General features: G+C 37.3%; 1 protein-coding gene across 5 annotated transcripts in view; it reads right to left on the bottom strand.

Annotated features, from left to right (window-relative positions):
- LOC121320550 (leucine-rich repeat and calponin homology domain-containing protein 1-like) overlaps positions 1–13,954 on the bottom strand; it is an 83,370-nt gene extending 69,416 nt beyond the window's left edge. For 2 of the 5 annotated variants that reach the window (XM_041258966.1, XM_041258968.1), the window contains exon 1: positions 13,459–13,954. In XM_041258966.1, the coding sequence (XP_041114900.1) occupies positions 13,459–13,684 (226 nt within the window). In that variant the 5' untranslated portion in view covers positions 13,685–13,954. The remainder of the gene's footprint in view (positions 1–13,458) is intronic. The other 3 variants (XM_041258970.1, XM_041258967.1, XM_041258971.1) reach the window with 3 other exon arrangements.
- Positions 13,955–14,181: the final 227 nt, after the last annotated feature.

Here is a 14,181-nt window from a genome sequence, read left to right as displayed (position 1 = left end):
TTACTTTTACAATACTAAAATAATCGCTTCCTGGGGAGAAATGGAGCGAAAATGTATGTGAGCGGTACAATGATCGATATTTATTCGAACGATTTTCTTTGGTGTGCCCGATTAAATCGATTGCTATTTTGAGGCTTATCTGACAGCCCTAATCTACAACATACTTTTAGTTTACACTCCTAGCCTCCTACACAAGGTTCAGAGTACATCTCATTGTAACCTTGCGCTTGTTATGTATGGGACTGAGGACCTTTGTATGTGCCTGCGCTGGCCTGTTTATTTTTTTTATTTTTATTTTTTTAAATTACACACCAGTAGATGTTGTTTGTTATAACCCTGTCAATAATGGAGGTTTTGGTCATGAATGACCATTTTGTTTTTCAGGGTTTTTTTGCTGCAATAAACCATTAATAAAACAACTTTCCTGCCAAAACATTGTAAGTTCACATCCTGTACATGTAATGAGGCCTCAGTCGCACGCTATGCTACACATACTGCAGCTCCCAAGACTTGTAACACAGGAAGTGAATGAGAAAAACAGCTTCCATCAAACTCAAAGCATGAGGGCAGGATAACATTGATGACATGAAAATAAAGCATTGGAAACAAAATGACACGAAAAAAATTGTAGGCAAACATCAGAATGTTTATGAATTTTATAGGCAACAAACCAGTTACAAGAAAGAGTTTGATTCTTTACTATATGATCTATTGCAAGTTTTTCAAACAAACAGTAATGAAAAGCAAATGTGATCAGAGAGGTTGTTGCTCAAAAAAAAAAAAAAAATGTGCTAAAGTAAATGACAGTACAGCAAGCTGGAGAGTTTACCAAGCTGAGTAAGACTAGGTTTTACAGTCTGCAATTCAATAAACAAAGAAACTGTGTGGAAGTCGTGAAACAATTTTATGTATAGTTAGAAAGAAATAGGGAACTCAGAAATTATACTTTGTATCAAAAAAGCTTTATAAATTGGGTTCTCAATGTTTTTAGTTTCTGGTTCCTCTTATACGAATGTGTTCTGGGGGATTCACAGCAATTGAAAAACCAGTTAAAGCACCATGGAACTCACACATCTTATTGTTTTAGTAAGTGGCTCCCACATTGTAGTACAATATAAAAGTTTATCATAGTAGCAGCATAGCAACATGTAATATACATAGGTAAGCTTTGTAAAATCCTTAGATGTATGATAATGCAAATTAAAAAGCAAGGTAAATTATGGTAAATGTGTAGTATAATTATGGGAAAAGCACAGGTACTTCAGCATTCAATTACCTTACTCTAATATACTCCTCCCATACACACATCTCCCATTTTAGGACACAAGAACATTCTGTGTTAGATAATACCTTGAGAGTGCTTACCCTAAATGATTCAAGCAAATGCCCCAAGATTTTTTCTTTTTACTTTTGAAATTATTTTTGTATGAAGCAAAGGACTATCATAAGTGTTATTCTCCAGTCCCTAACTGACAGGTAACAAATCATGTGCCACTGGGTTGGCACTTTGGAGTGTGTATGAGCTACAGAAACTGCAGCATGCTGGTGAACTATAGCATATCGTAATAGAGGTATGTATCTTTTCTATCATGGTCCAAGACCAAAAGCACAACATTGCTCAATTCAGTTCACCAAATGGTGCTTGAATGAATAAGTGTTTTATTTTTATAGTGGTCATGGACACATACTGTACTCTCCTTATCTCATTTCATTCCCGTCTGTTAACACAATTGTCCATCATTAAATTGCCATTCATTTTTATTATGCACCGCACAAGTAGCCAATCAGGCCCATCACATGTTGTAATACCTAAATATCGCAATACGTAGCGTATCGGGACAGTAGATCGTCACGCCCCTAAAGCCAGCATACACGAGGAAACATGTTTCCTTGACAATTATTGAAGAAACATTATCAGGAAACATTGTCGGGAAACTTTTTCAAGCAGCACGTGGTCATTCCTGCCGCACACTTCAAAATGGATGAAAGCCTTATTGCACTGACTTGTGCTGCACTTATAACTGCATCAAAACTTCGAAGGTGCCGCTGGTTGAAAAGAAAAGGCGGGTTTTATTAACCAAACATAAACAAACAGCACCAGACTCATCAGACCCTGCCTAAAGTTTTTCAAACTTTATTTCACTTAATCGTCTTAAAATGACCGTTTACATCATCGTTTCTGTTAAATAGTTATAAACACTGATCTGCAGCAAGTTCTTTGAGACGTCCTCACATAAATATTCAAGCATGCTCCGGCTAACACCAGTAGTACGATCTTATTTTGTTAAGCTAATTCAATGAATGTTTCAGTTAAATAAATGTGTGACTGATAAATACAGCACAAATCAAATGTATTATTAAGTAGAACGTAAACATTTAAAAAAAACTACACTTATGTTACATAACGTTATGCTAACTACTACTAGGCTAAACAGAAATTACTACAACGTAAACATTGCAGTAATGTAGGCATCAATAGACTGCAGAAGTCTGTAGACATCGCCATCTTGCAAAGTCACATGACAAATTAACGAACACTCACAGAGTCTCTCCTGATTGGCCAGCATACACGTGGAAACATTGCTTCTGGAAACATGTTTCCTTGTATATGCTGGGTGTAATACACATAAGCAATCTTGTGTACATACTGTAACTCAGCTTTTACACCAAGATTTGTTTTCTTCCATTGTTTCTTTCTTCCAGTGGTATGCTACTTCAGGACTTCATGGGAAAGTGTTTTGTGTTTTTTTTTTTTTTTTTTTTTTTTTTTTTTGTTATGATCCAAGAAAACAAACACTAACTGAATTACTGTACAGCAGAGCATTACCAGTACTATGTTTCCACTGCCATTTAGCCATTTTCATATGGTAAACATTAAGGATCATATTTACAGTTCATTTAACTAATTCAAAAGGTTCACGTTGCTTATTTACTTTTGTGACTCATCAAAAAACACATCACTTCCCCCTTATTTGTAACACTTTCTGAACCTCAGTGCTCCAATTCAAAACTATTGTAGAAGAATGGGGGGTGGGGGGTCAAAGATCTCAACCAACAACACTAAAAGACAGAATAACAGTACAATTTCAAACTTTAAACTGGTTGGCCAGTACAACCAACATGCTGAATATGGATAAGTTGCCGACAACTTATTAGGGGTACAGCAGTCTCTGTATATAGGAACACCTCCAAAGAGAACACTTCGCCTAAGAAAACACCCTTGTGGTAAAACAGATTTTTTTTCCCCATTGTAAATGCTCCGGCTAAAGGAAGAGGAACTTCGCTTAAAATAACTCCTTTTTGGCACCTCTAGTGACTGATCCAGTACTGTTTTGTAACATGATAACTCATCATCATCATCAAACTTAAATTTAAATTGTTTATTCAATCTTTTTAAATGTGGCTTGTTATCACGAGAGTGTCTTGAGGTACATTGATTGGTTTATTCAATCTTTCCAGAACTGCCGTCATATCATTGGCTCGTTTTGTATTCTGATGTCCATGACTACATCTCATCGCAACAAATGGCATGTAAACAAACACTGACATGCACCACTGTTTCTCTTGCTACAAAAGGTTGGAAATTGTTCAGTCTCCTGCAAAATACCTGAATCAGACACAAGTCTCCAAGCAATTTGGTGTTTTCCATTCTGGCGAGTTGCTTCACCATTCTGTTAAATAATTTTGAGCATGTCTTGAATATTGCTCCTGTACAGGTACTCATAATTAATCTGCTGCTGCATTTTTTAACGTGTGTAGTGGTGCTGTGTTAATTCAGTTTTACAGTTAGTTTATTAACATTAGTTACTTTATTAGTATACTTTATTAACACACTTTTATCTTAATTCGTTCTTTCATGTGATATGTTGATGCACATACATCATGACAAGTAATAAATATGTATTTATTAATTTATTTATTGATTCATATTGTGTCTCATGGTCAACTCCATCTTAGAGAACACTTTGGCTAAGAGAACAAGAGACGACTGTATAATTTCATGTTACAATTTCAAGTGTAGGTATCCACTGATTAAATGGAGTGCTTGTTTCGATAATAACAGTGAATCTAAACAATTTAATCACCCCTAAGTTCAGAATTGTTATTACATTGTTAAAATCAGTAATGCCAGTATGCTATCAAAAGAGTAAAGAACACTTTTAATATATAGAAGTGGGCAAGGCCTGCACTGCTGTCTAATACAACCTTGACATGGACAATCGTGCTGGACAGTAACTACATGTCTCTAAATAACACTTGGTTTTAGGGACGTTCAGTGGTGAATATGTAGTTGGAGGAGGAGGGTGAGTTTACACAATTCCAACTGTTCAAAGTTTAATCCAAGATAATGCTTATAAACACTTAAAAAAACAGTCATCAAAACAGCCTTTTAAAGACATTGAAAAGAGCACAAGATTCCAGTCAGAGGGCTGTCCAGCTGAGTTCAGTACAAGTTGTAATGCTATTGTTTTGGATGCTTTCCATGTCTGGCAACAGAAATCGTCACAAAAATGCAAGCGAGCGGTCAAACTTGGGGCAATACCAAAGCAGTCATCACTAGATCAGTTGATAACTTAAGAGCAACACCCTTAAAGATACAGAAAATGCAAAGCCAGCCCTCACTGCTTCCTGCCTTCTGCATCTGACTAGATTACTTCTACCAACACTTGATTCAGTGATTCAAGCCTGAAGTTAAGAAATACTATACAACAAATTACAACAAATCAAATAAAGCACATTAGGAATGATGTATCGTTTTAGGAAAAGCAACTGAGCCTTAACTGCCATGAGCACCTTGTGTTGACACTTACAGCAGTCTCCCATTCAGTGCTGTAGCTTCACAGATTGCACTAATTACTGTAGCAGTAAAAGACAATCCAGAGAGGGCAGACTTGACCCTGTTTAAAACGCAGTTGTTAACAGCAATTAAGAAGATGATCTCCAGAAAGCAGCCAAAGGCTAAGTGTGAATTTTCTCATATAAAAATAAATAAATAAATAAAAAGTGTGAAGGCCAGTTAAAAACAGCTATCAGTAGTTGTGTTGCACCAATATTTTACACCAGGGATGTACACAACATGGAACTCATGATTACAACATAAAATAAAATTATAAAACTGGAAAATTAAAATGCCTACATTAATTAAGCAGGACTGGAATGTGTGCCTGGTTGAATGGAACTGCCTATGGAGTGAGGAATGAATATTAGCAATAAACAGTATAATACACGGTACGTGAACGTAATGTAAAAACACAGAACTCTTTGTAGTGTTTAAATAACAAAACTGAAAAAACTAGTAAGAGTTGTTTCCAGTCTGTTTCTCATATTTAGCATCATCTGTATCTGCCAGCAGCCCTTTTGATATACCATTAGCTTTTTACCAGTTTATGCTTGGGGGTCGCACAGAAGGCCAGTGTGTTCTGACAGACTGGAAGCTTCTTGTCTCAGATGACCACGTCTCCCACCACTTCAAGGCTGAGCGCATTGCTCAAATGCCACAGCTACTGTAGCACACCAAGTAATGACACTGTTTCACTGTCGCACAGTCCCAGGCGATGACCTGGCAGCAGGGGAGGACAGATTCCAGAGAACAGCTTAAAGTGGTTGAAACAGAGCCAAAAATAACCCCTGTCCAGTGCTTTAAATGCCAATTGAGAAAGTGGGAGGAGGTCTTACAATTTCCTGCCCGAGGCTAAGGCTGCTCAGCAATAACCACTTAAAACCACAGCTTAAGGCAGTACACTTCTCTAGAACTGACAGTGTACACAGACATATGGGGGCAACACAGAACTGTAAGAATATATTTATATTACAATTTGCATATTCTTTCCTTGCGAGACTCTCTTCAAAAGGCTTCAGTGTTTTATTTAATGAGATTCCTGGTACAGACGATGAACGGAAAAACTGACATGTCACTTATCTTCTAAATTGATTAAACGTTGCACAGTTAAAGTACATTATATTAAAGTCGAACTGGAAAACACTCCAGTATACGATCCAGTATACTCTCGCTTATCCAAACCAGTTGGGACTAGAGTCTATTCCCTGTTGAGTCCAGTGACTAATCTGTGCCATACAAAAAAAAAAAAAAAAAAAATTATGTTTGTGAAACTTATATTATCACCAAAAATCATCAATACCCTTTGAAAATAATTCAGACAGTAAATGTTTATCTGCTTGTCAGAAAATGATGATAAGAAATGTAGTTTTACAAATGCTATCAACTTTTCAAGCATATCATTTTGATATCATTTTGGATTATAGGTCGATACAGAGTATTGGCGAAACTAAAATGAACATTATATACATTATATACACTGAGCATTCAGGTATACTCTAACCAGGGTTGCCAACTACTTTTACAAAAACCCGCCCAATCAGGAGCATATGTTGTGACACCACAATCACCTCTGATGTTGTTCCCCATTGCAACAAATAGCAACTGCACTATTTGCAATTGTAACTTTTTTATTGTGTTTCATGTGCTTAATTACTAAACATTCACCTGAAATACGAATCAATCAATCATTCCTTTTCTTTAAGTAAAACCCTCGATAATAAATTATTATTTGCAATAATGCCTTGTTACCAGGCAGGGCTGCCAGAAATTAAAATACGTTTGTAGCCCAAACTCATAAGCTACCCATAATTAAATGTATGTCATATTCACAGATATTAATGCGTGTTATTGTTACAATCTTTAGCAACAGTGATGTAAACACTAAAGGGTTGTGTATCGCATAGTTTAGTATTTTGCTTAATATCGTTAAGACTTTAAAACGATTCAAAATATATCCAAATGTAATATCCGCATAAACGCCAAAAAGTAGGCACCCACCCAAAGCCATTGTTTCACGTACAATAAAAAAAATACCTGTCTAATCTGACAACACTGACTGTACCCTACAGTAAATATGTACGGTACCTTATACAGTGCTCCCTCGTTATAAGGCTTCCCTTTACACTGTAACCCATGGAACAGGTTATAAGGTGGTATGATCATGGCTCCCATTTGCCTCACTAGCACTTGTGTTCTCGTTATAAGTGCAACACAAATGCAAGGCCTCATACTTATGGCTCCTGACTACAGCGTTGTAAAGGTGGAACACCGCTGCGGTTCTCAATCCAAAATCGTTTAACAATAAAAGGATTCTTAAATGCTACTCCAAGTACTTTACCATAAACACAGGTAACATCTGGACTAAAACCAGTCATCACAACAGCCACTTGCTTGAGTCAGTGAGTGAGTAATAATAAAAAATATTTTTGTGTTTTTGCATGATCAGAGTCTGTGCTTCATTTCCTAAGCCAGGGTACAATATTGCGGGTGAGAAATTGCAAGTTTTCTCACTTTCTTGCGAATACTTTGCTCATTTATGCCAAGAATGACACATTGGTGCCGATAAGCCTTCAGACAGTGATATTATTGCTAATGTTACTGTAACATACGCACAGGTGTTTGTCGAACCCCATTACTCAAAAGCTAGAGCAAAATATTTATACTTATTTTTTAAAATGGCATTAACAGGAGGTAAGTTTAATCTTTTTAATAATAGTTAATACTGTATGTTGTGTCTGCCTAATTAACAGTTATTGTGCTGCACTTGTTTTTAATAAGGGTCAGCCCATGTCAAATCAATCACTTCAGGAAGATTTCTGACCAATTTTAATGCTGTTTGGCGGGGATGTTTGTGCCATAGAGATATAAGATTTCCCCAAGTTTCATGTCTCTAGGTCAAACATTTTATATGAGAGGACACCAAATATTTGACCCAAAATGGCTCCCAGGTCAGACCAATGACAAAAGTACCAATAACTTTTTTTTACTTTTAATGCTATAGTGAAAAGTAAACTTTTGTTGGAAAGCTCTCTTGAGCTCTCCAAATATGCTATTTTTGTATATTTAAAGTCAAACAGAATTTTGACCTTTGACCTCAACTGACCTGTCAGCCCCAACATGGACAACTAAAATCAAGGTTGAATACTGAAGTTCATACCATCCTCCAAATTTGTACCACAGATCAGCCTGTGATCTTGACTGGATCAGGAGGTATTCACTCATTACACTGTGTCACTGGGTGATACATTTAGGAATGACTGGAAAGGAAAAACAACTTGGAGAGGGGGAGGGTAGAGGGTTCAGTCAGTCTGTAATAACATGTATAGGACACCTCAACAATGCAGTGTGCTTATGATGCATCGTGTGTTGACTAATGGGATGGAAAACTGGTATAAAATGCCATTATACGTGTATGTAATGGAACATATAACTCAATGTGATGCAGACCCAAGAATTCATAGCTATGAACTGCTGATGGTCTTCTTTCTAGATGGCTTGCTCCATAGGGAGTTTCATTGAGGATACTTGTGAGTCAAGTAGCAGTGGACAGCTGTATGAACATCTACCAAGTGAAAAGCAGCTGACTGAGCTACGAGCGAGGTGTTTTCTGGAGCCGAAGTTGGCCACCGAAAAAAGTTCCTCACCAATTATGCCTGCCTCCAGGCAGATTTCTGGCATTTTTGGGTAGAGCACAAAAGAGAGCTTTCCAGCAATAGTTTACTTTGAACTGTAGCATTAAGAATACAAAAGTTACTGGTTCTTTTATGTCAATAGCTCATAACACACTTGTACTAGGCCTATATAATGTGTAAAAGTCCCCCCAGTTGAAACTGCACATTCCTTTGGTTTTGCTTTCTAAATGCTCAAGTATGTTTTCAAGAGAAAAACAAAGGGGATTTTCCAGCCATGTAAATTGGACATTAAATACATTTACAGTACTTGCGTTCTTTTCATCAACTTGACTGTGCAGAGCTGCAATACTACAGCTGGTTTCCAGTGACACAAGATACAGTAACTAAAACAGAGAGAGCTGCAGCTGCATTCATCTCTTTAGAGCTGTAAAGTACTGAAACTATATAGAGCGTAAATAGTTGCAATTGAGGATTTTATGTGTGTACTCTTTGTTTTTTTTTTTTTTTTTTTTTTTTTAATTTTAACATTTAAATGCATGCATAATAGCGCTCTCTCTCTCTCTCTCTCTCTCTCTCTCTCTCTCTCTCTCTCTCTCTCTCTCTCTCTCTCTCTCTCTCTCTCTCCTCCTCCCCCCCTCCCTCCCTCCCTCCCTCCCTCTCACCACAATCAAATCTCTCCCAAATGGTAGGGTTCTGATAATGAATTTTAAAACCCTGATGAAGTGCAATTAATATGAAAGCATGATCGCACTCCCTTCTAGCATAGTGATCTGTGTGATCTTTATGTGGGGCAGAATCCAATTTATAAAGGTGAATAATAATGTCTTTTACAGAAAGTCCACAACTGTTCTGTAGATCCTCTTTACAGTCAGGTGGTTTCCAGCAAACAGGTAGAAATCCTTGGAGTGAAATCAACACAGTCACCGTATACTTTTGTACCTTAATCATTGGTCTTCAGTTTGCCATTCGAAAAGCCCATAATAATTTAAGCGTGCAGAGATGTTTCCAATAATCACAAAGTCTAAAGAAACCATTTAGGCCTATACTACTACTAGATTTATTCAGTAAGTGATTTTTTTTGGGTACACCGGTAGCAGAAAACAAACAACATTTTAATTTGTGAACTTTTATCACACACAATCTCTACCTTTATTTATTTATTTAAAAGGTACAGCCAGGCTACTATAGTATGTCAGTTTCACACACTGCCCTGTCAATGTGGCTCAGCTGTGACTTATACAGTATGGGACCACCTTCTAAAGAGAGAATCACCGGATTCAGAAGCTGCAGTCTCAGCTCCCTTGTCTACTGGAATCGTCTATGTGTGGTGGTTTTGTGATTTGAACAACTGCTTGGACTAAGCGGAGACCATCAATCTCATTTCAACCTGTTATCAAACCAAGGCCTGCAGCAGTGAGAGGATTGAAAGATGATGAATGAACTTGCCATGCCACCTAGCCCCTGCAGTACTACTGCTTACATGGTTCAAAAATATATACAAATACACATATCCTTTTAATTCACAAATCCTGAGTCGCACACAGTAACAAAGTTTGACCTCCAGCTCTAGGAAGAATATTTAACATAATAAAAATTACAAAAACCATTAGACTGTTTCACATATGTATCGGATTAGCAATTTAAAGCTATTTAAATTGGGTAGTTGGCAGTAGGTTTGTAAAGCTATAGAGCGACTTCATTATTTTTAATACAACTTTCAAATTACTCCACAGCATTGCACTCTTACTAAACTGCTACCTTCACCGAATTCTAACTCGACTTTGCACTGAGTACCTCAGTCTCTCACAGCGCAGGGGAGACCGACAGCGCAACGCCCACAAAACTAAATGATTTTTCTTTATCCAGTGGCCATATAGAAAACCAAAACATATTAAACAAGTGTCCTCATTGTTCTTCTGGGCAATGTAGTTTAGAAACAAATCCTTGAACCCCATCTACCTGTTTAGCATAATGTGACTTTCAGGTTGTGTATCAGGACAAATAATTATACCTTTCTAAATAACTGAGAATCTGAAGATTATAATCCCCAACGATTATCTAGTTTAAATGTAAAATATAAGTTTTAAAATGTACTCAAACTTTTCTTTAGAATCTTTTTAGTGTATTATTTTTCATGCACAAAAATTAGATGGGCTCAGTTTTGGCAAGTATGTTTGGACCGAATTACATTTTCTTTATTAATTTTCAAGAAGCAAAAAATATTATTAAACCACTAATTGATTGTGTTCATTGTTTAATAAAAGCAAAATCCTTCAAGTTAGACTCTATTTTTGTGTCTGTTTTGTGCGACGGGGAGGGGGCAAGTAGATTGTTCTAGCAGTTTGTTCAAGAGGCTTTTTTAAAAAATTGCACACCCCTGGTTAATAGAATTGTGCAACCAGTTCAACTGTATTTTCAAATTTAAAATGCACCAGTTCTAAATGGGATTGTTCTACCATTCAGACAAGTGTACACATTTCAGATTTATTTCTTGGCTGGGTTACCCCTGAACATGAATGGAACCCACAGCCTCCCAATGCATAGGCATCTGGACTAACTGCTGCCCTGCTAAGTTGGTAGGATTTAATTACACTTTTTGGTTCGTTTAATTTCCTGAACCAGTGTTTAAATTCCAAACCTAAAGCGTGCTTGTTTGTATGATGTGTTAGCTTTGAGACTTTGCGTTTGGCTGGCAAGTGAAACTTGGTTATAGTTGCAGTGTAAAATGAGCAGGGCCGTTAAAGCTTGGGCTTGACTGATAAGCTGGAACTTGAGGCAGTGTGCCAAGTGATTCACACAGTGGACCTCAGACTTTGTAATAGATAGAAAAGTACCTTCAAGTTGCTACAGGAACACGCTGCTTGTGCAGAAACAAAATAAATATGATCATAAGTTAGATATTAAAATAAAAACAGAGAACATTTTCTTTTGAAGCGCTAACGCCTGTCGATGAAGGCTCTACTGTGTAGTAGCTGACTGCAATGGAAGTTATGTGTATAGAACTGAAGGGGAAGGTGCTAACGAAAGTCAAGGTCAACTTCCACACGGTAAAGCCTTCATCGAGAGGGCATGTGCCTAGATGTACCTCATATTGTACTTGTCAGAGTTGCTTATAGTTTATCTGGACAGTGTCACGTATCTGGAGTAATATTATTGAACCGTATGTGTCTGTGTCTCGGTTTGTTATTGCTGACGTCCAGTCGAGCTGACAGGCTGTGATTGGATATTTCTGCAGCAGGAATCCCCAAAAATCGAATCATTTGTATTACGGGGGAGAACAAAATAATACGCTAAATAATCTATGTAGAGTCAATTCTCGTTAATACAACTTTCAAGGGACCAGCAACTAGTTGTATTATCATGAGTCTAAGCCAAATGCATTTAAATGAAATTTCAATTACAGAAAAATGAAAAATATTATACATTTAAAAGTATTGTGCATTTGAAAATACAGCTGAAAGTGCACTTTTAAAAAGCATACACTGCAAATGAACTGCACTTGTAATCTGCATGTCCCATTCTGATCAAGCGCATTTTTAAAACAGCAAAGGCGTCCTCAATAAGTATTGAGCAATAGGAAATGCTGAACACTTGCATCCACAGTTTTCTGTTCATAGGCCTGCATTATTACATCCCATTTTTTCTGAATGGTTGAGAAAGCGTTCGCGGTAATGTTGAAATCTGCAGCAACATTAGAGTTATGCGGTTTAGAGTTACGCATTTTTATTTATTTTTATTTTCATTTGTGTTTGCGAGACTTCAGGACCTTGCGTGACTCCATAGAAATCTACGGGAGTTTTTCTAACAACAAAACATTCTGCCCGTAGAAGAAAAAAAGTGATTGTCCGATGGGCACGGTATAATGGTAAAACTTGTTGTCCCTCACACAAATCTTCTTGTCCCGGGCGTCCGGCGATATGAATTGCACACCTGTTAACCCTTTCATGCCTGCCTGTACCACTACAAGACGGGCTTATTATTAAACACCTTATAATGTAAACTTTCTGTAAGTGGTTACCTATATTACTTACTATTTCTGGAATCATCAATTGAAACTAACACCACCATAAGCCATACACTTTACTTAATTTCCCTAACTCTGAACTGACAATATGTTTGTCTAGGTCACACACACACACACACACACACACACACACACACACACACACACACACACACACACACACATATATATATATATATATATATATATATATATATATATATATATATATATATATATATATATAAAACTGGTGAGCACTTTATTCAATGGGCTCATCCAGTTGATGTCACCTATAATAACAAGCCAGTTATTACAGGAATCACGCGCTCATTAACAGCAGCAACAGAGCGCTACCCTAGTGCGAGCTGTCAAACCGAAAGGAATTGCAACCATACACAAACAACACATAACTTTAGCAGGAAAACATTGCTTAACGAAATGCTCATATCACACACTACTCCATGCAGTATTCTCTCTCATACATATATACTCCATACCAAAACATACCCTTCATATGCTGCATATGCATCCCAAGGCATATATCCAGCTGTTGGAATACTAAATCAAAAAGGTAGGATTCAACAGATATGAAACTGAAATGAAACACATACCGAACAGAGTGGTCTGTAGAACTTTAAAATTGGGATTTCAGCTTGTCATACAAAACTAGTGCGAACATACCTACATTTACTTTTCTGCTTAAACGAATTAAGTGCTTACATTCTGGCATGACACAAATGTACAAATGGCAAATTACCACACTTCTGGTAAATGTATTTATTTACTTTAAATTATTTTATACTTCACCATTGTGCGTTTAAAACAACATATAAAATGATTTCAACTTGTAATAGGCTAAAGACAATCAACTTCCACTTACAGAACAAGACTTCCAATACATTATTTGAAACATATAGCAGGCTGATAAAAATGCAAATTATCAAGATGCACATTATACAGTAGGGTACGCTGTTTCTTACCTGCCTGGACTGTATCAGTGAGATCGTGGTTTAAGGCTGTCCTCGGGAATTCTTTCAGTTTTCTCGCACTGAGGTTCAAAAGCCCAGAGTTGGCAGCTTCTTCCAAAGCTCTTTCCAGACCCCGGTTCAGCGGCAGATTACTGCATCCCAAACTGTTCATGTTAGTTTGGACAATACCCGAAGCGAGTTGAGAATGCGGTTGGGGCTCCGACCCCACCGTCGCCATATTCGTACCTTAGTTGTAATGTAAACAAATGTAACGTTTTTCTGGATCGAGATAACAGACACGGAGTTTAGTAGTGCACACTGCTAGAGAATTTCCTTTCTAAATATCTTGGATGAAGCCCACTGCGGCTGCGCTCCTATTGAAAAAAACATTGATCTCCTGCCAAGGGAAGTCAAGGAGAGCGGCAGCGAGAGGCTAGCGCCCCTTGCTGGATAGTCCAATTTCCAACGCGACACGGCTGCTGCAGCAGACTTGACTGGCCTCCTCACCGTCGCTGCTGAAGTGCAATTCAATGCAGCAAAATCGCACAACTAGGGTTCAGTAACGGGCTGGTACCTCAGGAAAACTGAAAATAATACGTCACTAGTTCCAAGATACATTATCCGTTTCCTGCTTATTAACTGTAAAATATGAGAGGAGCTTTTTTTTTATTTTTTTTTTTTTTTTTTTTTTTTTTTTTTTTTTTTTTTTTACAGTCAGAAGCACTACGGTATATT

The sequence above is a fragment of the Polyodon spathula genome, chromosome 9 (genome assembly GCF_017654505.1).
Source record: "Polyodon spathula isolate WHYD16114869_AA chromosome 9, ASM1765450v1, whole genome shotgun sequence".
NCBI lineage: Eukaryota > Metazoa > Chordata > Actinopteri > Acipenseriformes > Polyodontidae > Polyodon > Polyodon spathula.
The sequence above is the reverse complement of the archived record's forward strand: the minus strand, read 5'-3'. Positions and strand labels throughout refer to the sequence as shown.